Below are 26,656 nucleotides of genomic sequence, written 5' to 3'. Positions count from 1 at the left end.
GGCGAGCCGGGGCGCGCTGGCGGCGGCGGCGGCGGAGGGGGAGAAGGAGGAGGGAGGCGGGAGCCAGCCGCCGGCCGCGCCGCCGCCCCACAAGAGGATGAAGAAGAGGAAGGAGCTGAACGCCCTCATCGGCCTGGCCGCCGACGGCCGCAGGAAGAAGCCCGCCAAGAAGGGCTCGGGACACCGGCTGCTGCGCACCGAGCCGCCCGCCTCCGACTCCGAGTCCAGCTCCGAGGAGGACGAGTTCGCGGGGGCGCGGGGCCGCTGCGGAAAGTGAGTCCCGGGGGGGCGCGGGGTCCCCGGCCCGGTCCTGCTCCGGGCGGAGCCGGAGCGGCTGCGGTGCCCTCAGCGGGTAAAGGGGGTGAGTGAGAGGCTGCCAGGGAACACCCAGAGCTGCACTGAGTGTGTCCGGCCCGACAGGTCACCTGGCTGGGCGATAGAAGTATCATCGAATCACAGAATGCCCTGGGTTGGAAGGGAACTTAAAGATCGTCCGGTTCCAACCCCCTGCCATGGGCAGGGACACCTTCCACTAAACCATCCTCTGGCTGTTTTCCTCTTTTCTGTCGCGTCCTTAGAGCAGCTCGGTATCAGGCGCTGATGCTGTTGGGCACAGTCCCCCGTGTGTGTTCAGCACATGTGGCACAGTCCTGCGAGCTGGCGCAGTGCTGCTTTTCTCACGGACGGGATGTGCTTTTGCCAATAAACAAGCTTCTCAGTTAAGTGACAGCATTACTAATGGGCCCCTAAGAACACCTGAAGGTAGGCATATCACAGAGCAACTTGGGCTTTCGCAATTTGGAACGCTCTAGAAGATATTACTTGTTGTAACATTATTGGTAATACCCTGTCTTGGAGCGTGTTTTCCAAGCTGTCAAGCAGATGTGCCTAGCATAAGTTTATGTGAAAATTTTAGTAAGGGAAACCTGACAACTGCTTTTAAATATGCTAGACGTGCCTCCTGAGGATAAACTGAACAGAGAGTAACCACCCTGACCTCACTTTATAGCCTTATTTATTCCTGGAAATGCTCTTTTTTAGCTCTTCTCAGCCCAAATGTGTGCTGTTACAACTCTGTCCCTCACTTTGCTAGAACAGCATTAAAATAAAACTTCTCTGGGTTCTGTTGTGTATTCACAGCCTGTTACTTTGTTTCATGCAGGGGAGATTACCTTCGATGCTGCAAGTTCTGTTACCCCTTATGTGCGTTTGTCATTCTTGCCGCTTGTGTGGTAGCGTGTGTTGGCTTAGTCTGGATGCAGGTGGCTCTCAAGGAGGATCTGGATGCAATAAAGGAGAAGTTTCGAACTAGTAAGTATAAATGTAACCAGTCTTTCACATTTTCTCTGGGCAGTATGAAGAGCTTTAATTGCTCGGTCAAAGTCTGAGAGTACTGAGTAGATAAACTGCCTTTGAACTTAAGAGTCCTCTGAGCCAAGAACACTTGGAGGTTTGGCAAATCTGAGGTGAATGTTATATATTCTTGCCTGCTGTGTATCTTCTGAGGAGCAGGGACACTGGACTAGGTGGGCCTGTAGTTGCTTGTACATACATTTCTAAAATTCCTGACTTCGGTCTTAGGAGTGCTCTCTGCCAAAGAAAGACCCTATTAAAAAAGTTCTGAGCAGCCCTGTCAAAGCAATCTAGGGAATTATGAAAAAAAAAGATTTAAAAAAAATTAAATCTGGAACGTTTCTAAAATCCTCTGATGCTTGCTATAGTGTTACTGCAGTTTGAATGTTGCTTTGATACTATGTTTTCTCTCTGTATCCTCGGAATGTTTTTCTTGCTTGCACTGACCTGTTCTTGTACAGCTTTTACATCAGGTTGCATGTGCTTTGGAGTTACATCATGTTCAGTCCTCTGAAGTATGGAGTTAATGTGAGGCGTTTTTCTCTTAGGTCTCAGGTTATCCCTGTCCATGTAAGATTTCAATAGAATAATTTCTGTAGTGCTGAGGTGTAAGAAATGGTGAGATTGGCACCTAAAGTGTGCTCTTGGTTCTCTGTACCTCACCTCTGGGCATAAGATATGTTTTGGTGCCTTATTTTAGTGGCGTTTAAAATCCTATATATATCAAAAAACGCAAGGATAAGCTAAGGAGCTGTGAGAATGGAGCAGAAGAGAGTGAAGCTGTAAGCATTCAGATAGTCTCTGGCTGCTTCAGGAAAGCCAGATAGCTGTGTTTTACCTGAGAAGCACCACTGTTACTGAGTTTTGTGCCATAGCTCTGGTCTTCATCTCAGAGTTTAAGTGCTTAGGAGGCTGCTCAGGCTGGAGGTAAGCAAAGGGCTTGTTTTGCTTGTGGTAAAAGAGATGTTGTGGTGTGTGCAGAAATTTTTTGCTGTTGGTATTTAGGTCTTCCTGTTCAGGTGTGTAACTGCTGTGAGGTGGGGAGTTGTCTGCCAAGGTGGAACAGGCTGGCTGGGTGTGAGAGAAAGAACTGATGATAGATATGCTTTTGTGTTAACTGATACTGAACTCTGAAAGTTATCTGTAATTCCTGTCCACCAGTTATGGAGGATACCTTCAGCTCCAGGTGCTGCTTTGTGGCTGTGAGTGTACCCACAGCTCTGCAGTAGCTGTTTTGTGTTCTGGGTCAGCCAGCTCTTCATGGGCTGCTCTGCTTTAAGAGTGTGCTGGCAGTAAAAATTTTTCACCAGGACAACATTTGTTGGCTTTGGTGTAGCTGAGTTTCATCATTCCTGTTTTACACAGACCCCTTTGTTAAAGCAGCTGTTCTCTCTGAGCAGATTGTCTGGCAGTTACAGATGGGCTTGTTTTCTTCTTAATAGCTCTGACAGAAAAGCTGTATATTTAATACTATGTCTGGTGATAAACATGTCAGATTTCCTTGCCACTCTAATAGCATGCCTAGAAGTTGGATGGGAGCCTCATAATGAGGCACAGCATTTAAAAACAACAACAAAAAAGCAGACAGCAAGAACAACCTGGTTCCAAAAGGCAGCACTGTGCATTGGTAAGATGTGTGGGTGAATAGAAACAAAGGCATGTGATCCATGTGTCCTACAGCAAGTTTGGAAAAGGAACATTCCTCCTCTGAATCTTCATCCAGGTTTCTTTTTTCCCCATAAGAGTGGATTCCTGTGGTGATATTTGTTATGTTCTGCCATCCTTTGCACAAACTGAGTGCAGTATGAGTGCTTTTTAAAAACAAGACATCTTTGCATCCAGTGTGTTTGGAATAGGAGGAAGTCATGTGGTGTTTCCCTTCCCTTGTTAGTAGTGATGCTGAGAACGTGTGGTACTTCCTAGCACTGCAAAAAACTGTGGAGTCTCACTGTACACAGTGAGAGTGGCAAAACAGAAAATAATTTGTCTACAAGAGCCTCTGAAATATCAAGTTCAGTGTGAACTGCTTGTGTCAAGTGCACAATTAGCTCTCAGTCTGTTTTGGCTAAAATACACTTTTCAAGGTCTTATTTAACTGGAAGTGTTATTTGGATCTTTGGTGATCAGATTACTCTGGACTTAAAAAATACTTTTAAGAACTTGCTTCAAGAGGAGTGAAGTGGTTTTTGAAGGTGCACAGCTTTCCAGTTGTGTGTGTTTGGGCACGCACTCCACAGGCTTCCCCTTTTGACTGGATGGGTCACACATGGAAATTCGTTCTGGGAGCTGCCAGCCACATACCACGTAGGTCCCACTGCTCCTGGCAGGCTGCTCTGAGTGGTGGCAGTTTGCTGTGGAGCCTTCCAGTGCTGCCTTACAGGGTGGAGGTGTGGATTTTGGGGAACTCTCATCTCCTCCTCAAAACCTTTGCTTATTTGTTTCTCGGCCTGGGGGATTTAGTGTTGCCTAATAGTGCTTACAGCTAAACAGCTTAGTCACTGCAGATCTGGAAGGGCTGCATTTCTGAGGCTCCCTTGAACTGCTCTGAGCTGCACTGAGTTTCCCCCTTCCTGTGGTATTAACTGCAGTAATAACTGACTTTTATTTCCAAGGACCTTGTTTACTGATTTGTTTACCAACAGGCATTAGTGTATAAGATTATACCTTATTTTTTCAGTTGTCTCTCTGTCAGACAGAGCAAATGTAATCACATTAATCTCTTTGGAATTTACTTCATCGTCAGCAGCCCCTTTGCAGGCTTGGAAAGGGCACTGAGGTTCATTTCACCTGCCTCCTTTGCTCTGGGACTGTGGGCAGTTCTTATTTGCAGGCCCATTACTGTTTCATGCTCCCCTGTGAAGGTAGTGCAAAATAACTGCACTAAATAAAGACCTGCTGAGGGCTGCCAAAATGTGTTAAATTTAGTACAGTCTCTCTGGGTTCTCTCTGCAGATATTGGTACTCTTAAAACAAAAAAGAGCTGTCACTCTGAACGTCACTGAATCCTGAATTGGCAATAAACCCATATATAGACACTTATTACCTTCTTTCACTGCTGTAGATCTTACTGTTTGTAATTTGTTTTCTGCCTTTCAGCACTGTTTACCCAGACATTTTGTTTTGGTTTTTTAAACATATTTAATTATTTTTTCATTCTTTTAGTGGAATCTAATCAAAAGACATCATTCCAAGAAATTCCTAAACTGAATGAAGATCTGGTGCAGAACCAAAAGCAGCTAGAACAAATTGAGACTGGAGAACTGGGGCTGAATAAAATTTGGATAAATATCACAGAGATCAGTAAACAGGTGAGAGGGATCAGTACTTGCTTGTAGAAAATAATAAAATATTCCTTTCAATTTTTTTTTCCAGAAATTAATTTTAAGTGCAGTGCTGAGGTTTTATCTACTGTGACCTTATGCTAAATTTCTGCTTTTAAAGTTAAAATAGAGTGTAAATCTAATTATTAAACAAGCAGAAAACAGCCTGAGCATCCAGCTGGGCTGGAGACCGATCACAAAGAGGAGAAATTGTGTAACTGGTGCAAAAACTTGAGGCAGAATTTAAACCTCAGAAATGTGCAGTTCTTAATTTTCCTGCCAAATAGTTGTGATGTTTATGATGAGAGATTTGACATTTCCAATTTCTGAGAGTGTTTTGTAAGAGTTACCTGGCTCAGTGCAAGCTCCTGTTGCTACAAGTGAAGAAGTGGTGAATATAAAATCTGCTGACACACACTGAGACTCTGAGCTGGTGTAAATCTTGGCACTGTTGACACTGCTAGAACTAAGCCACTTACCAGTGAGCTATTTCCTTAATGGAGCTGCTCTGTTAATTCACCCTTCAAATGAAGCATCCAGCAAAGTTCTTCCTGAAATTTTTGCCCCAGAGGGTAAAAGTTGAGAGCTGCTCACAGTGAATGGTGTCAGGAGGTGTGTGTGGGGAACCCTCCTTGGCACGGGTGCTCTGGGTTTAATTTTTAGGAGTCCTGAGGTGCCTGCTCAGATTGGTTTTTCTTCAGTCCTGTGTGGTGGTTAAGTGCTTAATAAATGTATCTGAAAACTTGATTTGCTTTCTTTGGCATCTGATAGTCTGCTTTATCCTTCATGGGACTTTTAAAATGCTCTTATCTGCACCTGGACGTTAAAGATACTTGCACATGGTTCTTGCAGGCCCTCAAGTTACTTCAGGGTCTGGTTCAGTCTGAGCCAGATCTTTTGAGGTTCAGAATTTAGTTGCTGGGTTTTTTTCCATGAATTGTTGGGATGTGCTGCTGGGAATAATCTCAGCCAATATTTACAGCTGTGGAACTAGAGCCTGCATGCCAGCTGATCTACGTTGACCTAATGCAAAATTAAAATCTTTCTCATTTCCTCAGCTTGCGAAACAACTTTTATTTTTTTTTTTAACCAGAAGAAAGTGGATTTTATCCACTCCACCTTTGTGTTGCCAAGTGTGAGAAGAAATTATTTCTCTTCATTTTGACTGCTGATTGCTACAAATTGATCTTGAAGTGAGAGCATTAGTGATGAATGACTAGCATGCGCTTTTTAATTTATTTGACAACCTCTAGATTGGAATGAATAAGTAATCATGAAGATGCATTGAATAACTTGCTGTCAGGGACAATCAGGTGACAGAAACTGAGCTAACTTGCTGTGCATAGGTTGTCACTGTTCCCCTTCTGCAGCAGAAGGTTTGGGTGATCTGTGCAACTTCTTTGCCTGTCACTTGAGTAGAGAAGTTGCGTGGCCTCGCTGGGTTTTGCCAGACAGGTTTGATTGCTAAATACAAAAGTGGATGACTGTTTCCTCCATGTAAGGATTTCTTGCACAGTCTTTAAGTCTTTCTTGGGCAACAGCCTCTCTCTAAGAGGATGAATGTCAAATTGGCAGAGGGTACCTTATTGAAAAGAAAAGGCTTCTATGGCTTTCATTCAGTTTAAAAAAAATTAAATAAAAACTTGCTCCTTTGCAAGAAGCAGAATATTTTAGTGTAGCCTAGGCAGGATTTCTAGAGAGAGAGGTGTTTCGTGTGTGTGCATATATATTTTTGTATTACTTTATGTTTTAATGTTACACATAAGGTCACTAGTATTGGGGAAGGTCAGAATCAGGATTATGTTGCCTAACTCTAAGTATTCCTTTTTGGTTTTAGGTATCACTATTGACCTCAACAGTAAATCATCTCAAAAACAACATTAAGTCTGCTGCTGATCTGATTTCTCTTCCTCTCACAGTAGAGAAACTTCAGAAGGTAAGCACTGTAAATGTAGCTATCACTGAATGTATTTTGTGCTGCTGATCTGCAGCTGGGCTCTTGGGGACAGCAGTGACAGCAGGAGCTACCTGATTTGCATGCAAGGAATATTTGCTTCCCTTGTCCTTAAAATTTGACTTCATATACTTGATATTGTATGGTCCTGTGATAATATGTCGCAGGTAAAAAATTTGAAGGCCTTATTTATCCCCTTTGGAGATGCATTTGTTTGTATTATGTTGTCACATCTTTATCTTGGAGCTGATCTTTCTGTTTATTTCAAGTTGCTAATCTTAATATCGTTTAAGGCACATGGAAGTGTCTGTCTGCAGTTTTATAACTCTGTTTACAAATAGGTTGTTTGTTTAGCTTTTTTAATTGGAAAATAAAATGGATTGCTCTCTGTTAATGCAATGTCTTACCATGTGCCTTAGCTGAGCATTCTTTACCAAGAACTGTCCTGTTTATTTTGGTATAAAGAATGGCTTGTTGATACTTGCCAGCTCTTCCATGGCATTTCTATTTATTTAGCAATAAACATTTATATTTGGCTAAGGCCTAATGTGAGCTTTGTGGCATTATGGGTTTCCATGTCTCATTTCCTATCCCTACAAAATTAATATGTAATCAACAAGCTAGTGATATGCAAAGCAATTAAGTGTGGTTTGGCTGATTGGGCTGCCAGGATTTCTTTTTTTTTCTGGGAGGAGTACAAAGCTATTTCCTAAGCTTCTTACTTGCTGCTACAAGCATGCTGGGTGTTCATTGTGTCCTAACAGAAGTAAGTCTTAAGGCTTGTTGTATCAGCAATAGTGTGGCCAGCAGGACCAGGGCAGTGATTGTCCCCCTGTACTCAGCATTGGTGAGGTCAAATCTCAAATCCTTTGTCCAGTTCTGGGCCTCTCATTACCAAGAAAGACATTGAGGTGCTGGAGTGTGTCCAGAGAAGGGCAACAGAGCTGATGAAGGGTCTGGAGCACAAATCTGTTGAGGAGCAGCTGAGGGGACTCAGCCTGGAGAAAAGAAGGCTCAGAGAGGAGTTTACTGCTCTCTAAAATTACCTGAAAGGAGGTTGCAGCAAGGTGTGTGTGGGGGGTCTCTTCCCCCAGGGAACAAGTGATAGAACAAGAGGAAATGGCCTCAAACTCTGTCAGGGGAGATTTAAATTGGATAATGGGAAAAATTTTTTCGCCAAAAGGATTGTTAAACATTGAAACATGTTGCACTGAGTTGCCTGCCACCCCTGGAAGTATTTCAAGTGCATGGGTAGGAACTTGGAGACGTGGTTTAGTGGTGGACTTGGCAGTGCTGGTTTAATGGTTGGACTCAATCTTAAGAGGCTGTTTCCAACCTAAGTGATTTGCAGTTTTGAGTGCAAAGTTCTTAATTCTTCGAGCTCACGTGCATATTTTTGTGGCAGTCTGCCTGCAGTTTCACTAACAAAACATTGTGTTTAGCAGATTGGAATTTGGGGACAGTGCAGTTTGAGGAAGGCTGAGATTTCTGTCATCTTCTTTATTGCAGACTGTAGCAACCATAGGTAGCACTCTTACCAGTGTGGCTCACGATGTTGAAAATATACAGACAGCTATTGAAGAATACAAGAAATCCATAGAAATACTCCAGAATGATGTGGTAAGAAAATCTACTGATTTAACACTGTTTTAATGGTTACCTGACTAATACAAAGAAAGTTAAAGAACTGTGTGGAGTTCTCCTTAAGCCTTCAAAATACTTTTGAGGTTTCAGTAGGTTGGCACATTAATTAGCTAATCTTCTAATCCCTGTGTGTCATCTGTTATATGGTACCAAGGATGTTATTTCTCTGTAGTCAGAATTTTTCTTCCCTACTGCACTTCTTATCCTGCATATTTTTGCTTTGTACTCCTCAGACTTGGAGCCTTGGGAAACTTTGCAGGGTACTGCTTATGGTAACTGCACTGTTATAGGCTTGAGGATGGTCAGAAAATTGAGATAGTTTTTTGGTTGAATTAAGGATGCATATTCAGCTGAAATTACTGACTGTCCTTACTGAAAACTACTTGCTGCATTTATACTGACCTCTCACTTGGGGTTAACAAACTGAGCCAGTAATTACAGATTTTCAGCTAAACTGCAATACAGCCTTGCTTTAATTCTTCCAGACAAAATCTAAATTAGACACATAATAAAGCTTGATTCAGTCACTGGGTTCTACAAAAGCATTGCAGATACGGCAGCGTGTATGGCAGAAAATGTGCATCATAATACTTCATTAAATGGAGAAGAGCTAATTAGGAGTGTTTAATAAAAATAAATTTGGACCTTATGTGTTTGAAAGAGAAAACTCTTATTAGCCTAGTTAAAATACTGCATGCACAGCAGACATGAATGACTATAATTCTACCAAAACATCCTTAGCAACAGTCTGCCAGTTACTAAAAGCTTATTTACAGGCATTTGGTAACGTAATTTTCTGCTTCTTTCCTTAGAAGGAATTAAAACAGATGCCTTCACTTCCCTCCACTGTTGTGCCAAGGACTGAGAGAAATCAGACAGAAAATTGCAAAAAGGTATTTTTTTTTCCCTTGCGTGAGGAATTTTGATACAAGTGTCATGGATATGTCACTTACTTGTGTGTTTCACAGTACTGTGGTCTGCAAAATGTATGGTTTTTATCAAGCAATACAAATAGCATTCTTCAAAACAAGGCATAAGATCATTTTCCTGTAGTTTGTTCCTGTGTATGTGCAAACAGGAAAGTGCCCTGGTCTAAGAGTATTTTTTTTTTTTTTGTGTTCTGACTGGGTGAGGAGTAAAAAGACTGAAACTGATATCTGACAAAATGTAGGTGTACTTTGCTAATGTAAATGGAACTGAGTTAAAGGCTCATGGAGTGGGTTTTATGGCAGGTACTTGCTAATCTGAGCAAATTTGGGAGTGGCATGTATTGAGTCACCCTCAATGTAATGAGGTGTGGAAAGCAGTAATTCATCAACAAAAAAAAAGGTTAATGTGTGGGCGTTATTCTGAATGGGTTGGAACGGAATAACTGCACTTGCTTACATTTAACAGAGTCAATATATTCCTCAAAAATGAATCTGGTGTATAAATATGCCCAGTACATGTTTTCTGGGGAAAGACAGTTGGTGTGCTTACAAAGCTTGACCTGGAAAATGAGATGAATAGGCTTTCTGTGTCCACTGGCACAGCTGAGGTGATTACATTAGCAACAAAGAGGTTGCTAGGGGAGAAAGTTGCAACCCCGGGGAAGGCTGCAACCTGAGGAGGAATCTCGGTTTCAAGCTTTGCAAGTCGGAGTAACTTTCTGGAAACTTCCAGCTGGATGTTTTCATCGGGTTGGGTGCAGAGCCAGCCTGCAGTCTGCCCGGCTAAACTGGGTCAGTCGTGTTGGTAATAGCAGGAGTGCTGCCCAGGCTGAGTAAACTGACACGTGCTGGGTTTATATTTCAGGAAAGCCAGGCACTGCATGCAGCTCTGGAAGAGCTAAATAACACCGTGGTGCTGTACCGAAAGCTGAATGACATCAGGCTCCTAAATGTGGATTCAGCCATTGGCAACCTCAGCCGGAAGGTTACGCTGTTGGAAAACTCTCCCCTTGTTGTGAATAATCTGGACAAAAGAGAGAACTTGTCTACCAGCGTGGTAAGTATTTGATGGCTGAGGTAGTTTTAATGCCTTCCTTACATTACAGATGCAGCTTTTCAGACTTAACTAAAGAAAATGTCAGAATGAGACCTGAGATACTGAGGATTTCGTTAGGAAAGGCTGGAATTTGTTCTGTATTTCTGAACAGATAACCAATGTTAAGAGTATCTCTGAAGCAGTATCTCGTTTCTTCCCTGCAGATTCTACAGAAAAATGTCCAAAACACTGTGACATTTAAGACTTGGGTGATTGCTTTATGCAGCAGGAATCACAAACTGAACTATGTTTTAGGAATCACTTTGGCACAGGTCTGTTAAGACCACTCAGGAGCCAGGTGGGATTCTGCATTGTTCAACAGTACTTAAATTCTAAAAACAAACAAACAAAACAACAACAACAAAAACACCTAGATATGTTCATAAATTCTGCCACTGCCTTCTTTATGCCTTACTGGGGCCAGTCAGTGAGAATATGTTCTGTATATTTAGCAATAAAGGAAGGTGCTGATGTTGCTGTGGTAAATTACATAACCCATTTTTATAACTTCATGTTTATTCTAGCAGGTATCTGCCCTGGTTTTTTCCTGCTTCATGCCTGCCAAATTTGAAGGAAATAAACTCTGTGTAGAAAATAGAAAGCACATGAATAAACTGTGCTCTGTTCTTTTTCTGCAGGGGAATGATGCAACTACCTCTCTGAAAGTGGAAAATGAAGATCAACTAGATAGTGAAACTCAGTCAAATACAGAACTGAAGGTAAAGTAAGCAAATACAAATTACACTGGATTAGTAGAGCATGTAATTGTCTTTTTAATCATGTTTGAAATGAACCTTAATTGAGCAAAGGTCTGGAAACAGTCTGCTCTGATCAAGCTTTTTAAAAGTCCAGACTAGGAGAGCTTACCCAGCCCCTTTTGGGGACAGGAAGCCAACTGAAGAAAAGTTTAATAGTTTAAAGTCTTGCCATTCTGACTACAGCACAGCAGAGCTGCTGTGGTGTCCTTCCATGCAGCTGAAAGAATTTTGAGACATTGAATTCATGTATAAATGTTCACTCCAAGTATGTTTGACTGTTTGATATTGTGGTTTTTCAGTGTCTTGTCCATTTCTATAGGGAATATGGGAACTAAATGTCAGATTCTTTTGAAATTAGTGTCTGCAAAATAGTTGTCTGTTTTTCAGGTTGAGGTACTGATTCTGTTGTATGTGAATTTATTCCTATCATCTTTCCATTGATTTTTGTTTGTTTGTTTGTTTTTGTTTGAAGATCTTGATTATTATTTGAAACTTGATCAGCCTGGATCAGTCACTCAAAATTGCTTACATATTTTAAATTACTACCTTTCCTGATCGTCTGCCTCTATTGAAGGGGTATTTTTTAAGATTTTTTTTTTTCCTCTACATATGTAGGAAGCAGGAACTAGAGATTCTCAGGTATCCAAACTAAGAGAGAAGCTTCAGCTGATCAGTGCTCTCACAGGCAAGCCAGATAATGACAGACCCATTGAGACAACAAAGAATGGTAAGAATGTCTTGTAGTTGTACTTCCCTGTGTAACTCAAAGGATAACTAATGAAGGTGGATAATTCAGACCATTCCTTAAGATTTTGATGAAGGTTATTTTAGTTAAAGTGGTACAGAAAATTGTATATGACTCCAGAAGCTTGAAGGTGATTTTCTATACATATGGCAGGACTCACATCAGTAGCTTGTGTTTGAAGGCATGCAGTGATTAACTTGGAGAACTTTATACCCAGTAACACTTGGTTTTGCTTTTTGAAAATCTAAGTGTAACATAGAGGAAAGGTCTGTGTCTCTGCTGCCTTCAGTTCTGCATTTCTGCTGTGTACATCCAGGTAGTGCTGAACATCAGATTTTAAATACTCCATTACAATAGGACTGTGCTGCTTGTTCATTCCAGGCAGGAGCTTGAAAGTTGAGACCTTGCTGTTGGGGAATATTTATATTGATAAGATGATAACAATCCAGGGGAGCAGATGTAATTTGCTTAATAGAGCTTCCTCAGCACCCTCAGAGTGGGAAGCAGAAAACACTTCCAAGTCATTCTTTGTATGGGAGTTTACAAATACACATCTCCTAGTACAGAATGAAAGATTAAGGCTGTGTCCTAAAATTCTTCTTTCAGTTATTGGTAAAAGGGGACAACACTTCTGTATTCTGAAATAATTTTGCAGCATTCCTATCCCATACAGCATCTGTGATGCAAAAAAAATATATAAATTCAGTTTTATTGGATTTTTGTTTGGTTTTGCTGACTTTGCTAATTTTGTAATTCTGTGGAATTAGTAAGACTAACAGAAATTGTTTTGTAACAGTTGAAAGTAGTCCAAGTACCACAGCAAAGCCCACAGACCTTTCAAGGCTGACTTCAAGGTCAGCTGATGACAACACAGAGAGTAATGGGCAGCTGAGCCATCTGTCCTTACCAGGAATTTCCAGCATCGAAGGTATGTCCTTTCTAGGTTGACCTTTTTTTCTGAGTATTTCATATAAATGTTTAGGAGACGATAAGTATAAGCATTCTGGGAAAAGTGAGGTCAGTTTTTAAAGCTTGAGAACTATGGGCTTTAATAAAAAAGTAATTAAAAAAACCCCAACAAAATAACTGAAAGGAAAGAGCAGCATGTAAAAGGGAAGAAACTGAGATTTAAGCAGGAGTGTGCATTTTAAGTGAATTATAATTGTTTTGAGTAGGATGGGGAGAGAAGTCAAGGGCAGAGTTGGTGTGCTTGAAGGAAAAAGAAGTAGATGTGAATGTGTGTGTTCTGGGTCTTTTTTCTTTTCTCTGTTTATTTTTTTAAGAGAACACTGCCTGGTCAGATGAATGGTTTCTGGATCTTGCTGTTCAGTCTCTTCAGCTACTGAAAGGGCAACTCTTTGCATCACGAAGTGAATAAGACACTTTTCCCTTTATATCATCTGCACTGTTGGTATAGCAACAGTCATTCAGAGCTTGCTTTTGAGGAGGATAACTGCATCTGTATGCACTTAGTGGTTGTAAAATGGGCTGCTAGTTGTTGCCAGAAATAGGGATTACTTTTTTTTTTTTAAGATTTAGTGTAATTTAATCCAGAAATGTTCATGTTTTTTTTTCTCCTAAACTGTTACCAACAGTTTGTGACAACACAGGAGGCAAACTCTGCACTCAGGGATGTTGTACTTAATTACTGGGTAGTGAGACAAGAGTGCTGTAAAACTGGGAAAGCAGCTTAAAGGATATTCCTGTGTACTTAAAGGAGCTACTTCTCAATCCTTGTTCTCTTTGCAGATCTGCAGAATTTGTTTGAAAAAGCACCTGAAGCTGCTGATGGGAAACTCTCATACGAAGATCTTCAAAAGTTGCTTGGCTCCACAGCCCAAGAGTCACAGAGCTTTAAGGAATTTGACACAGATGGAGATGAGAAATACACACTAAAAGAACTGAGACTAGCATTAGGTGTATAGGATCTATATTTAGAAATTTGATATTGGTGGATGTTACTGTAGCTAAAGGAAGCTACAGGACATGAAAAACTACGGCTGCACTTTCCCAGTGTTTTACTGATCTTTGGAGCTAAATTACTGTACACATTGCCACCTCTTTTTTTCATTTGCATCTATTGAAAAGAAATTTACAAGTTTATATGTCTTTAGGACATAATATTGGGACTGTGTTAAAATCCAGAAAATTCCCAAACTTGGAAACATTTTCCTCTCATTCTTTCCTTTCCAAAGGGGTTCTTGGTTTTAATTTAAAATGTGTACATACTAAAATAAAACTATGGTTTTATATTTCACTGAAATTTGCCTTAAATTAGAGAGCTGCACTTTATGTAGAGCAGAAGAAAATCTGTCTTGTAAAGATGGGCTGCTTCTGCTTGTAAATATTTGAGATAGAGTAAATTATGCATATTTAAGGGGAAGTTTGTGTCAGGGGCTGTGTTGGTAGTAAGTGGTTTATAGTGAGAGGCTGAGCCTGAAATGGGTCGTTAAGAGCTTCAGCTGAATTTCTGATTTTGACTAAGTAAATCCATGAATGAGTTTGGCCTCAGTCAGAGGAAAGCAGGAGGGGTAAGTCATGCCCATCGATAGCAGGATGTATTTTTAAAGGGAAGAGCTGAAAGTGTTTTTATATCATAAGCCTACAGGAGCAATTAACTTGCCAAGTGCTTGGGTTTTCACTTCAGCATTCTTTAAGCTTTACTGTGCTGCATCCAGATTATATTTTGTGAGATGAGCCTGTCTATTTATTTTTTTTAATGAACATATTGAATAGCTTTATCAGATGCTTAAGAGGTAAAAGCCTACAGTGCAGCCTGCTGAGTAGCTCCTGAACAATTCATGCTTCGGCAGTGCACTGCTGCACTCCAGGGTGTGGAGCAGTTGGGAAGGCCCAGAGTAGATTTGTGAGCTGTTTCCTGACTATTGGGACCGTGGTCACTTCTTGGTACCTTTATTTTTTGTGTCCTTGCCAACAGAAGGATGTAAAAAGCAGGGTAGGCACGTGCAATGGCATCGTCAGTCTGTACTGAGACCCGGTTTGTAAGTGAGAATTCCTTACTGTAGAGGAACTTAAAGATCTGTTTGTAGTAGTGGATCTAAACACAGAGTATATTTGTAACCTTCTGGAACATAGAAGAATGACTTTTGAAGAGGGGATTCTCACTTGCAGGCTGTATCAGAGCCAAGTTGGGTGATTTTGCTCACAAATATCACTGATCTTGTTAAGAGTTTTTTGCATGATTAGTGAAGCTGCCCACCTCGCTGAAACATCAGTTTATGTGGAAGTTGGTTTGCAGTTGTTGACTTTTATATAACTTCAGACTGGATGTTTTATCAATAATTGTAGTCTGGAAGTATGAATCAGCAAAGGAATGTACAAAATGGAACCCTGTTATCCATTTCCTCGGCTTCTTTCACTGTTGCTCTTCTATCCTGTTTGGGTAATGCTGATGTCACCCAACACCAAAATGCTTTTGATGTGACGTTTGAAAATGCAGTATTTAAAAACAAAACAAAACCAACCAACCTTGGCTTTAGAGAGAGCAAGAAGCAAACACTCACTTCTTGCTGCTTCCCGTGCCCTTTTATACACTACTGTGTAATTCCTTAACCAAATAATAAAAAAAAAAAAGCAATAAAATTTAACCATTCTGATATTTTATTTGTATATACTGTATCATAGCCATATGCCAGAGTTTGCAAAATATTTTTGGTAGTTTTATTTGTATGAAATTTAACTTGCCTTAAAATTTAAGGGATTACGCTTACAGCCACGTGAATCTACTACTGTTTTGTTTTGTTGCGGTCTGCTTTACTTTCAGAAGGCTCTTCAACAGCAGTGATGAGACCTGTCAGCTAGACCTGATGTGTGCTGTTCCACTGCCCGTGTCCTCTGCCTGTGCCCAGTGAGCCGAGCTGGGACACACTGCCCGGGGCTGCTCCTTAACTTGCATGGCGAGAGTTGTACTCGATTGCTACTTGCTGTAGTCAGCGCTGCTGTAGGGTGGACTTGTGCTACCAATTAGACAAAATCTGATCATCCCCGAGTACCGTGGTCGCTTTCGTGCTGCAAGCCGGGAGCACCGGTCCCATCCCTGCCAGGTTTCAGCTACGCCACCACTCTCCATCCCGCATGCTTCTCAAAGCCCTGAGGCCGGGTGCTGGCAGGGGTTCCTCTCCCGTGTTTGTTCACGCTGCAGATGGTAGAGGGCACAAATGCATGTTTGTAGTCAATGTATTGTAGTCGATATGCTTGTCCGGATCAGCTCCCTGCTGTAACTCGTCCCTGCGGCTGGTGTGGTACCAGAGGGGCGGCCGAAAGCTGTGAGGGCAGCACGTCCTAGAGAAAACAGCGATGTCTGAAATCAAAAGAAATGAAGCGGTGAGAGCGAGAACAGCGCGATGCACTGCTGAGACTCGCTGTCGCGCTGCGCTTCCCGGGTTCGTTCTCGGGCTGTGTTTGTGGGTTTGGGTGACCCCCGCGTACCCTCCCCTGCGCTTACCCACCCCGTGGGGCTCAGGCTCCGCTTCGCCATGGCTGGGCTTCGCGAACGAAGATTTGGGAAGGGCTCTACCCACGTTTGTTGCAAGCGCGTTGGTGGCTGAAAAGGCCAATGCAAGATAGGCATGTCCGGTTGCAAAAGGCACAGCAGAAAGACTCCTTAAATGGTAAATTCTGCAAGGCACAATTCTGCGTTGCCTTTTCTCCTCAAGGTTGATCCTGCGTGCTTTCTCAAAAGCATCAGCAGCGTTGTAGATGGTGTGTCTCCAGGCCTCCCCATTGGAGGCCAGAGTACACCAGTTATGTTGATCAATATGGCCAAGGCTGAGATGTTGTTTCAGGGAGTCCTTGTATCTCCTCTTCGGGGCTCCTCTCTTGTGGCAGCCGGTGGCAAGTTCACCATAGAGCAGGATCTTAGGGAGGCGGTGGTTGGTCCTTCATCCTGGAGACGTGCCCTGCCCAGCGCAGCTGTGTTCTCAGCAACATGGCCTCAATACTTGTGACTGCTGCTTGTTCTAGAACAGATGGATTGGTCACATAATCTGACCAGTGGATGTTTAGGATTGAACGGAGACAGCGTTGATGGAAGCGTTCTGGGAGACGCAGGTGGTGGCGGTAGATGACCCATGATTAGGATCCATATAAGAGAGTAGACAGCACTACGGCTCTGTAAGCACCGATCTTTGTACTGTTCTTCAGGTGTTTATTTCGCCAAACTCAGCTTTCCGAAAGCACTGTATGCCTTTGTTAACCTGTTGTCTATCTCGCCGTCAATCTTACCATCCGAGGAGATCTACCGGGATTTTTAATCGATGCCAATAAAAGCTCACTCCCAGCGTGCGGCTGCGGCCGGTTCCTGGCAGGGCGGGCTCTGGGCTGTGGGCGGCCGGCGGGGCGGGAGCAGCGCGGGGCGGAGCGGCCATGGCGGCCATGGCGGGGCCGCTGGCCCAGGGCTGGGGGCTCGGGGCGGCCCTGAGGAGCCGCGCTGCGCTCCGGCCCCTCGGGCTGCTGGCACCGCCGGCTCGGGGGGTGCTGGGGCCGGGAGCGGGAGCAGGATCGGGATCGGGAGAGGCGGCGCTGGAGGAGAACCCCTTCTACGGGAAGTACCGCCACAAGATCCAGGAGCTGCGGAGGTGCGGGGGGGAGGCGGCGCTGAGGGAGGGAGGGAAGGGGGCAGCGGGAAGGTGGGTGGGGGAGCTGCTTTGTGGGCAAAGGGGGTGCTGAGGGAGCTGTTTTTTTAAAAGAGGGAGGTCCTTATGTTTTAGAGTTGCGTCCTCATGCGGAAATTGGTTAGTTTAGGCCTATGGCTGCGTGTGATTGGCACCGAGTCAGTGAGTGTCATTTTGGGGGAGGAGGAAAAGGGAGGTCAGTGGTGGGGTTGTCCCGGTGTCGTGAGTGTCCCGCGGTGGGACACTAAAATCTGAGGGCGGGGCTTCAACATCCTGGAGGTCCCCCCCCAAATCCAGGGGTCTCCCCAACATCCCGGGGGTCCCCTAAGGGTGGGGGAATCCCAAAATTTGGGGGAGGAAACGGGGGATTAACAGTGAGCTTGTGTCAGTGTCCTGAACATCCCGTGGTGGGACATTAAAAACTGAGGGGATCTGACATTCGAGGGGCTCCTCCCAAAGTCTGTGGGGTCTCTCCTAAGTGTAAGGGAACCACAAATATTGGGCGGGACACCCCAAAATGAGAGAGAGATAGGAGGGAATTGCAAGTGTCGGGGATGTTGTCCATACCCAGGTGGTCTGCTGATGTGCTCAGCTTGGTAATAAGTAGTTTTGCTAAGAAAAAAAAAATCAGAATTTTAAGTTAAGAACATCAATAAAATACCACAGTAAGCATTTTAAAAGGCCAGATGATGTTCATCACCCAGCACTGCTTTCCACCTTTGGAAACCATTGGAGCAGGCAAAGAGTATTCCAATTTCTAGTCTTCTGTCCTACTATAAAGGAAGATTTGAACAGAAAATTAGTAGGTAGAAGCCGGTCTTATTTTGGGTGTAAGTCCATCTGTTGGAAAGGCCCCAGCTGGAACAGCCAGTAGAAGAATCATGGTTTTGAATTATCCCGATAAAGGTGGGTCACCTTACTTAGCAACAAAAATAAATGAAGCAAAAGACTTCATAGACTCAGTTGTAGAACTGTGGAATGGTTTAGGTTGGAAGGGACCTTAGAGATCACCCAGTTCCAACCCCCCTGCCATGGGCAGGGACACCTCACACCGGATCAGGTTGCTCAGAGCCCCATCCAACGTGGCCTTGTTGGAATCCAGTGCCAAAAACTGAAACCAAAGCCTTAGATCATAGGAGATTCAGCAAATACACTGTGCAGCAGCTTAGACAGTTTCTTAACACTGCAGTGATTGTCCCTGTTTATTGTCATAATTGAAAACTGAAATGTTTTAGTTATATGAATTTTCATCCAGTTATGCTCCAAGGAGTTGGACTTGGATGACTCTTATGGGTCCATTCCACCTCAAGATGTTCTGTGGTTCCACTGTACTGTTAATGGTCCCTTTTCCATTTCAGATCCAGCCCAGATGTGTTTGAATCCCGTATGGAAAAAAGAAGTGAAGTGAAAAAGCAGCCTGTGGGATATTCCAAACAAGGAGAATTTATCAGATGCATGGAAGAAAAGGCAAGGCCAATTTTCTTTGTAAATCACATACATTAAAGCTATAAAGTTATTTATATGGGTTCAGCATAATGTTACAAACTTGCAGTGCCCAGTTCATAGGAGCCCTGGAATGTCACTGCTAAAAGCATTGTTCTGTATTCCAGTGTATTATTTTGCTATATTTTAGACTGTAAATTCCCTGCTGATGTCTTGATTAAGTGTTTAATTAGTTCCAGATCAGTTTGACCAGATGGATTGACACAATCTTGCATTTATCATTTTTTAGTGAACGCAAAAAAACTGTGAAATAATATTGGATCCAAAGATGCATAATAGTTTGCTTTTAACCGATCCTTTCTGGCCTTGACATTCATAATTAACATTAAGTTATTTATTTCACTTAATCAGTCATTTATTTTATTAAAAATACACCGCAGGAATCTTTAAATATCTTAAACTTGAGCTCCCACTCAGGAGATTTTTCTCAGCAGCCATGTTATGATTGGCAAGGAAGGCAAATAAATGATATTAAGGCATTAGCTATAAAACTAAAGAAGAATGTTTTCTTGTAGGCAGAAGGCTTGGGCACTAAGACATCAAAGGGAGGATTCACAAAGGATAAGGTAAGGAAAACAAATCTAAGTGTTAGGAGGGGACATTGTGGCAAATCAAGGATGTAGATTAACTTGTATTGCCACAATCAGATCTTCAGCCAAGAGCTCTTTGACATAAATCTTGTGTTCCTTATGCTCCATTTGAGTGTAAGATTTCAATTTATTATTGGGATCGTGTTCAGTCTTAAAACTCCTGGCACTCTGGGTTTTTATTAACCTGGTTTTTATTAACTTGTCCTTTCTCTATGACACCCTGGAAGTTCCTGCTAACTAGGGGACCTGTTCTGAACAATAAATGGAAAGGGTTAAGCTGCTTTTACATCATGCAAATACATTTCCAATGATCAGCCAGCCCAGGGACAAGAGAACAGTTTTATTCTCTTTCACACTCTTGTGAAACACACCTTCTGTGTAAATCTGCCAAAAAGCATCTGTTTGAGATGGCTGAAGGCAAAAGGATGCAGCTCTACTTGCAGCCTCAGTAGAGCTCTGCACAACTGGAGCAGAGCTTGTGCTGTGTCCTGAAAAAATCTCTCCTGCCTCAGTGTGTGAATCCACTTCATGGTGTGTTGCTGCTGATGTTTTACTGGTTTGTTTGGCAATTAAGAGGACTAAGTCACACTGGAAATTAAATTAAGTTCCTCTAGTTTGATTTTGTTCACTGTAGATGCATCCATTAATTCTGGATTCTTACAAGAGTCAGAGAACTGCCATCATGGCAAATTCTTTATGCTTTCTCTTGCAGACACTTGACTCAATTCTTAATGTTGAGATGGTGAAAGAAAAATCGGCGGAGGAGATAAAACAGGTGATGAATTTAAATAGATTTAAATGGAATAAGATTTGCTTCACATCTGTGCTTAATAGTAATCTACATGTAAGGATGGAAATTTTACTTAGACTGAAAAATAAAACACAGCTATGGATGTATGTTTATAAAAAGCATATTCACATGCATATCAATAGAAGAAGATAAAGTTTTATCCATCTAGGTAAGTCCTCCTAGGGTGTACCTACCTGATAAATAATACATCTGTAATACATCTGGACTTGAGTCAAAAAAAATCTGTCACTTGGGAGTCTGTGTACTCAAACTAGAGTTGGTTAGGGTAAGGAGGAGCAGGGTGGGTCTGTTTGTTTGAAGAGCAGTGTAAATGAAATTATCCTCCCTAATACCTGCTTGGCTTTGTAGTGTATTCCCTTTTATCTGGTTAATAGTCACATATCTTGCATGTTTCTGATATAGCTTGGGTTAGATCTCATATTTTCTTTCCCCTGTTTCTGTTTCACTGACTAAAAATTTTGCTGACAGTTCTCATGAGTTGTGTAGGACAGGGAAAGAGCAACTGAAAAAGTCCTGAACTCTGGACTTTTACCTGTGTTTGTCCATTTATTAGGAACTATGAGTTTCTCTATAGGTATTGCCATCCTGCTGTGGTGGAGAAAGAGATGGTCACCACAGAGGAGCATTCTGCAAAGATTTGTCTTCTGTTGAAAATGTTTTGTATGTTCTTTATTAAAAAAAAAACAACAAAACAAAACCACCAGCACCAGAAAAAACCCCACCTCTCAAACATTCTGGAAATCATTAGTGTGATATTTGAGAATAATGTAAGAAGCATTTCTGAAGGCTAATACATCTTGAGCCACCTCTGAGCCCACTGATGATTTCTGTTACCTGGTTGAAATCTGTCATTTGGTACAAGTACTCTGCAACCTTTCGAGGAGTGTGTTGCCTTAGCAAGAAAGTCAGTCAGGCTTGACTGAAAAATGACCTCTCAAAGTGCTTGCAAAGGTTAGTTGACATTCTAAAGCATTTAATATTACTGCTAGATTCTGGATTTTAACTGTATCTCATCTCCTTGGTTTCCTACAGATTTGGAATCAGTATTTTTCTGCAAAAGATACAGTTTATGCTGTTATTCCTGTAAGTAGTTCCCCTGTAGTTATGCATTTGCAAAGCCAGCATGCAAAGCTTTCCTTTCCAACTGTGATTCTGTTGCTTTTAAAAGCAATCATTGAAGGAAAATGAGGTTTCAAGAACAAACTTTCTTTCTGGGCTGAGTAATCTTACCACCCCAAACAAAGTCTTTTGTTTCCAAAAACGCATATCCCTTTTTTTTGTCATTTGGAGGAGTCTCAATAAATCAAGTACTTTTTTCTGCATACCTGGCTTGAATTTCCAGGCTTTATTTTATTATGAGCATCCAATACTCTTCACAGGGCCCTCGAGTCTATATAGGTAGCATTTGTATTTTTAGAGTTACTTATTTTTTCTCAGAGTTGCTGGTTCCTTTCCCTTCTTCCCTGCAGCACAAACAGCTGACTCAAGGTTAATATGGCAGTTCTGGAGCCCTTGGCTGGTGACTTGCACATGGATAATCACGTGTGCCTTTCTTTCATACGTTTACAATTATTGGCAGCACTGTCTTTAGTTGAGATTGCATGGTGTTTCCTGTGATAAGATCATATTTCTTATTCTTGATAACTTTACCAGATGTTAATTGGTCTTAGTCTGTGTTAGGCTGAAGGAGGGGATTTTTTTTTTTTTGGTTTTTGGGATTTCTTTTTATTCTTTTCTTCAGAGTCATTCTGTGATCGCAATCTCTTAAATCTGCCTTTTCACAGCTGTGCACAAACCGTGTGTTCCTTGAGTTCTTGAAACCTCATTTAGATCTGGGCTCTGATTTGCAGTTGTATTTGGCCCTTTGAGCTGCAACTGTGGTCAGTGGGAGGCTGTATCCTAAATGTATGATGTGCTGGATGCTCTGAAAATGGCAGTGTGGGAATTGAAGACAAGCAGCTCTGGGTTCCAGTTTTCCCAACGTTGTGAAAATAGTTTGGCTTGCCCATTTACTGTAGCAGAGGGCCAAAGCCAGGGATTCCAGTTAAGATGATGTAGGTCTTTCATTAGTGGGGCTGGCACTGTTCTTTGGTGCACTGTTTTAAGAGAAGCTTGCAAACTTTTTAAGGCTTCAATGCAAACCAGATCCCAGGCACATTAGGAAGCAGTTCATGGTGTCATGGGGGAAAAAAAAAAACCCCTTTGTCTTTTGCCAGAAGCTTTTTGTTGGCTGGAAGAAAGGCCTTTCATAATTTCTCCAGTGCTCCGAAGTACACACAGAGGAATTGCTTGTTGATGAATGGCATATGTTTTCTTTCCTGAGCACCTTAGAGTAGGTATTAATATATGATGCTGGGAAGCAAAAGATTTGGGGGAACTCAGAGAACACATAGGTTTCATCAGGGCTGACCAAACATGGTCGTGGTTTTAATATAAATAAGAACTAAGTATATTATTTGAGTGAATATCTTGACTGCAATTTTATACCAAAGAACAGATGACTGTGATGTAAAATCCACAACCTGGATGTGCTGGGATATGTTCTCTTGCTCAGCTGTTGACACTGTGTGATGCAGTGGAGGAATTACTGAGAGAGGATGTAATGTAAGCCTGAGGCATGGGGCCCCTACCTCCAAGGAATAAAGCTTTGGATCCGAGGAGTTTGCTGCTGCATCTTAGGGGACAGCATTGTGAAAATGGGGTACCAATGACGTTTAGGTAACTAAGAACTAAATACAGTTTTCCATGCGCTCATCGTTAGCTGTTCCCAAAGTGTGGGACCTCCTCCAGGTGGAAGTTGTACCCTGCAGAGGTTAATGAGGTGATTTTGAACAACTCTGCACCCACGTTTGTGTTGTGAAAATTGAATTTCTCTTTCTCCTTCCCCAAAGGCAGAGAAGTTTGATTTAATGTGGAAGAGAGCCCAGAGATGTCCGTCGGTACGTATGGCAGAGACTCGCTGTGTGTAGCTGCAATGTGGTGCTTCTCCTCTCCAAAGCCTAAGTCATAAACTTTTGACCCTCACATATTCTGATACTTATTGTATCAGTGCAATTAGTAAAACCCAGGTGTTCAGATACTTGTCTTGGTGTTCAGATAAAGCAGTGGCCATTCATATGTATTAAACAGTTTGATCTAGATAGAAGAGATGTAGGGCTGAGGAAACAGGAGCACAGAATCTCCCAGGGAATGGAGACTTTGCTGGGTTGATGGATTAGCCCCATATATTTCACTTGCCAAGAGCAAGATCAAATATATCTGGCTTCCTGAGCTACTTGGAGATTGGAAAGTTATTTATAGCCTTAAGTGTATATCTGTACAGTGCACTGGCATTTAGTCAGGTATCCTGCATGTTTTTCTGCTCCCATGTTGTCCTTTCCCTTGGTGTGGGAAAATGAGCGAGTCTGTAGCCTATGGAGCCCAACAGGCTGTGAATCTCCAGAGGGAAAATGCTTGCTGCCTGTTCTGGAACAGTTGGTGAAATTACAGGATTAAATACTCTGAATGTTCTTTACCTTCCGTTTGACCATCTCTGGTGTTAATTTTCTAGGCAGGAACAAAAAGGTCAGAGTCTGAATGTTCTCCACTGTCCTTTCTTTTCCTTTGTGTGTCTCATAAAATACTGTTAAAAATATGTGCTAACATCTTTCTAATGAAATAACACCGATAAGGTAATTCTGGTTTATTGTCTGCTTTGAAGTTTGGTTCTTGTTGTCCTGTCACTCCTGGTGGGGCAAAGAAACCCTTTTTTCTGTTGTGGTTCTCTCCCTAAAACATTAGTACTGGAGGCCAGTGTGACACAGGCATCATTTTTTTCTATGACAGGGAAAATTGGTGTGGTTTTTTATTTTATCATTTCTTTGCAGTTTCTCTATGCCTTGCCAAGAAAAGAAGGTTATGAGTTCTTTGTGGGGCAATGGTCAGGAACAGAATTACATTTTACTTCCCTAATAAACGTTCAGGTGAGTGTTTGAAATAAAAAGTCCAGAATTGGCTTAAGATCCAGAAATGTACCATATCAGCATATTGCAATACAGGGTGTTTGCTAAATAGTTTAACCAACAGGTTATCTAGCTTAACTGGAAAAGAATTATCATGAAAAAAATGCCATTAGTTTTGAGTTAATGAGTAAATTAATCACAGGTAAATTAGTGAAGTTATGAGTATTAAGTGTCTCTAATCTAAATGAGAATGAGGCAGAAGTTCAGTAGTCTCAAAATAGAAGCAAGAGCCAAACTTTTTAGAACTGTTTGTGCAAGCTGCTTAAAATAGCAGTAGATGCTGTAAGATGAAATATCTTTCTCAAAGTTGTGGGTTCTTTTAAATGCAAAGTGGTCTTTAGTCAAGAAAAAAACCCCCAATCTAATTCTGCAAATCCCTTGTTTTCTGTAAATACCAGGAATAATGAACTTTTAATTCGAACTGACCCTTAAGCCCTGAAAACTGCCTCTGTGGCAGTTAATGCTCAAAGGTTTGTAATCAGGCACCCAAATCTGCAGTAGAGCTGAAGTTTTTTGTGGGATACTGACAGGTTTCTTTCTCTCCTTCAGACCCAAGGTGAAACAGCTCCAAGCCAGTTGGTCTTGTACCACTATCCTGAGCTGCAGAAGGAAAAAGGGATAGTACTAATGACAGCAGAAATGGACTCCAAGTTCTTGGTAAGAGAAGTCTGCTCATTGCCTGCCTTCATTTTATGCTGCAACTCCTCCTAGAGTTTGGAACTAAAACCAAATTATAGTGAAGTCTTTGAAAGACCCTTTGCCATAGAATGGTCTTGCTAGATTTCTTTAACCTAATCTACTCAATGTTAGGGAAAGCTAGAAGGGAATCATCAGTCTTTGGTGATTTCAGCTCATGCATTCCCTTTCTTTTAATTTGGGTATTATAGTTTATTGTTGTAGAATAAAAGAAAAGCTTTTACTTTTCGCCCATCAACAAATTAAAACAGTGTTTTGAAGGTTAATACTATATTTGTCAAAGCAGGAGACCTCCAGAGCTGTGTGTTTGGTTTCCATGTGCCTCTGTTCTCTGTGTGGGTGCACAGTTGATTGCATATCTGCACTAGAGCAGGGCCTGGACTGATGACACTGGGGATTGTAGTGGTGGAACAAGATAACTAAAATATCCCACCTCTAACTGACCTGCTTACACCTGTTTGGAAAGGGTGAGCAGTCATTGGTAATGCTTTTACCCTGTTGTACCTCAGAGTAAACAATCAATCTTTGCAAGTAGGTCAGCTGTAAGAGGGGAAAGATGAGGACTTGGTGCATCTCCAGTGCCTTAGAGTGGGCAGGGATGAGAAAAGACATATTTGACCTCTGAGGCCCCCACACAGCAGGGGAGTGGTTAAAACACACAGGGCTAAAGTGTGTAAGTAGGTCAGGAACAAGAGGGAGGTGGTTTGCTGAGATTTGCTAAAGAAAGGTGACTTGGAATTGAGCCATCTGATGTGTAGGACTGTGGCCTTTCAGCTGCTGAAATGTTTTTCAACGGGACACTTAAATCCCACCGTGGATGGTAACAGGTCCTTTGTTTTCACTGCAGGTGGTGCACCAAGCCCAGTGCTTGGCCAACCAGGCACAGCTCTTCTATGCCACCGACCGTTCCGAGACCTACGGATTAGTGGAGACCTTCAACCACAGATCTAGTGAATTTAAATACATGTCAGTTATAGCAGAGCTTGAGCAAAGTGGACTTGGGAGGGAACTGAGACCTGGGTCAGGTTTCTGACAAGTCGTAGAGCCTGAGCTGCGGGTGAAGTGAGCCAGCAGCAGGCAGGAGGGGGTCCTGCATGGGGTGCTCCTGTCTTCTTTGTTTTGCAAATTGGGTTTGGCTACAGAAGGGATCTGGAGACATCCTGGGAATGTGACGGTCCAGCCTGTCTGGCACTGATGCAAGATGAGGACTTGGGCCACTTGAATGACAGTAACTAAGTGCCAGAATGGAGCCCTGTACTTCAGTGTAACTTTATCAGAAAGAGCCATTTTCCCTGTCCTGTAACTTCTGCTGCCTGCTGGATTTTTGAACTCTGAAATAAAGTGACAGAAAGGGAACTATGTAACGGGCTGTACTGACATCAGGAAAGAGATGACAACCAGTGTTTCTTCTCAGTAAATGCATTTTAAATGCCCTCCACCATTATAATTGCATGGTCCAGTGCTTTTTAATCTGTGTGGAATTTATACAGGCTTGTCCATCAAGGAGAAAGAATAGGAGCAATGGTGTAAAACAGATGCCTCTTTGTTTCTCTGTGAGGTTTCTTACACAGATGTATACTGTGGTCTGAGTTTTTCTCAGGATTAAAAAACAGAGTGACTATA

The 26,656-nt window shown here is 42.2% G+C and overlaps 2 protein-coding genes across 4 annotated transcripts; both read left to right on the top strand.

Moving 5' to 3' along the window:
• Positions 1-51: 51 nt before the first annotated feature.
• On the top strand, positions 52-15,418 carry EFCAB14 (EF-hand calcium binding domain 14). 3 transcript variants are annotated; one of them, XM_027648905.1, is made up of 11 exons: positions 52-273; positions 1,163-1,311; positions 4,516-4,661; positions 6,511-6,609; positions 8,137-8,247; positions 9,087-9,164; positions 10,066-10,257; positions 10,935-11,015; positions 11,670-11,781; positions 12,596-12,727; positions 13,549-15,418. In XM_027648905.1, the coding sequence occupies exons 1-11, from the start codon at positions 98-100 to the stop codon at positions 13,722-13,724; spliced, it is 1,452 nt and encodes a 483-aa protein (XP_027504706.1). In that variant the 5' UTR covers positions 52-97; the 3' UTR covers positions 13,725-15,418. The 3 variants fall into 3 exon arrangements, with proteins under 3 accessions (XP_027504706.1, XP_027504705.1, XP_027504707.1); XM_027648904.1 differs by having other exon boundaries at positions 53-273; positions 9,084-9,164; XM_027648906.1 differs by lacking the exon at positions 12,596-12,727 and having other exon boundaries at positions 53-273; positions 9,084-9,164.
• Positions 15,419-17,165: 1,747 nt separating this feature from the next.
• On the top strand, positions 17,166-26,656 carry ATPAF1 (ATP synthase mitochondrial F1 complex assembly factor 1). The gene is made up of 9 exons (XM_027648907.1): positions 17,166-17,396; positions 18,791-18,899; positions 19,451-19,501; positions 20,238-20,300; positions 21,369-21,419; positions 23,228-23,275; positions 24,203-24,298; positions 24,887-24,994; positions 25,881-26,656. The coding sequence occupies exons 1-9, from the start codon at positions 17,185-17,187 to the stop codon at positions 26,064-26,066; spliced, it is 924 nt and encodes a 307-aa protein (XP_027504708.1). The 5' UTR covers positions 17,166-17,184; the 3' UTR covers positions 26,067-26,656.

Source organism: Corapipo altera, unplaced genomic scaffold (genome assembly GCF_003945725.1).
Source record: "Corapipo altera isolate COAL_440 unplaced genomic scaffold, ASM394572v1 112, whole genome shotgun sequence".
Classification (NCBI taxonomy): domain Eukaryota; kingdom Metazoa; phylum Chordata; class Aves; order Passeriformes; family Pipridae; genus Corapipo; species Corapipo altera.
The sequence above is the reverse complement of the archived record's forward strand: the minus strand, read 5'-3'. Positions and strand labels throughout refer to the sequence as shown.

What these genes read in the sequence shown, in the direction of transcription:
- EFCAB14 (XM_027648904.1), top strand. Translation starts at nt 98, where the DNA reads ATGAAGAAGAGGAAGGAGCTGAACGCCCTCATCGGCCTGGCCGCCGAC. An exon ending in GCGCGGGGCCGCTGCGGAAA is followed by an intron (nt 274 to 1,162) that starts GTGAGTCCCGGG and finishes TGTTTCATGCAG; the next exon opens with GGGAGATTACCTTCGATGCT. An exon ending in CAGTAGAGAAACTTCAGAAG is followed by an intron (nt 6,610 to 8,136) that starts GTAAGCACTGTA and finishes TCTTTATTGCAG; the next exon opens with ACTGTAGCAACCATAGGTAG.
- ATPAF1 (XM_027648907.1), top strand. Translation starts at nt 17,185, where the DNA reads ATGGCGGCCATGGCGGGGCCGCTGGCCCAGGGCTGGGGGCTCGGGGCG. An exon ending in CTTCCCTAATAAACGTTCAG is followed by an intron (nt 24,299 to 24,886) that starts GTGAGTGTTTGA and finishes TCTCTCCTTCAG; the next exon opens with ACCCAAGGTGAAACAGCTCC. An exon ending in AAATGGACTCCAAGTTCTTG is followed by an intron (nt 24,995 to 25,880) that starts GTAAGAGAAGTC and finishes TTTTCACTGCAG; the next exon opens with GTGGTGCACCAAGCCCAGTG.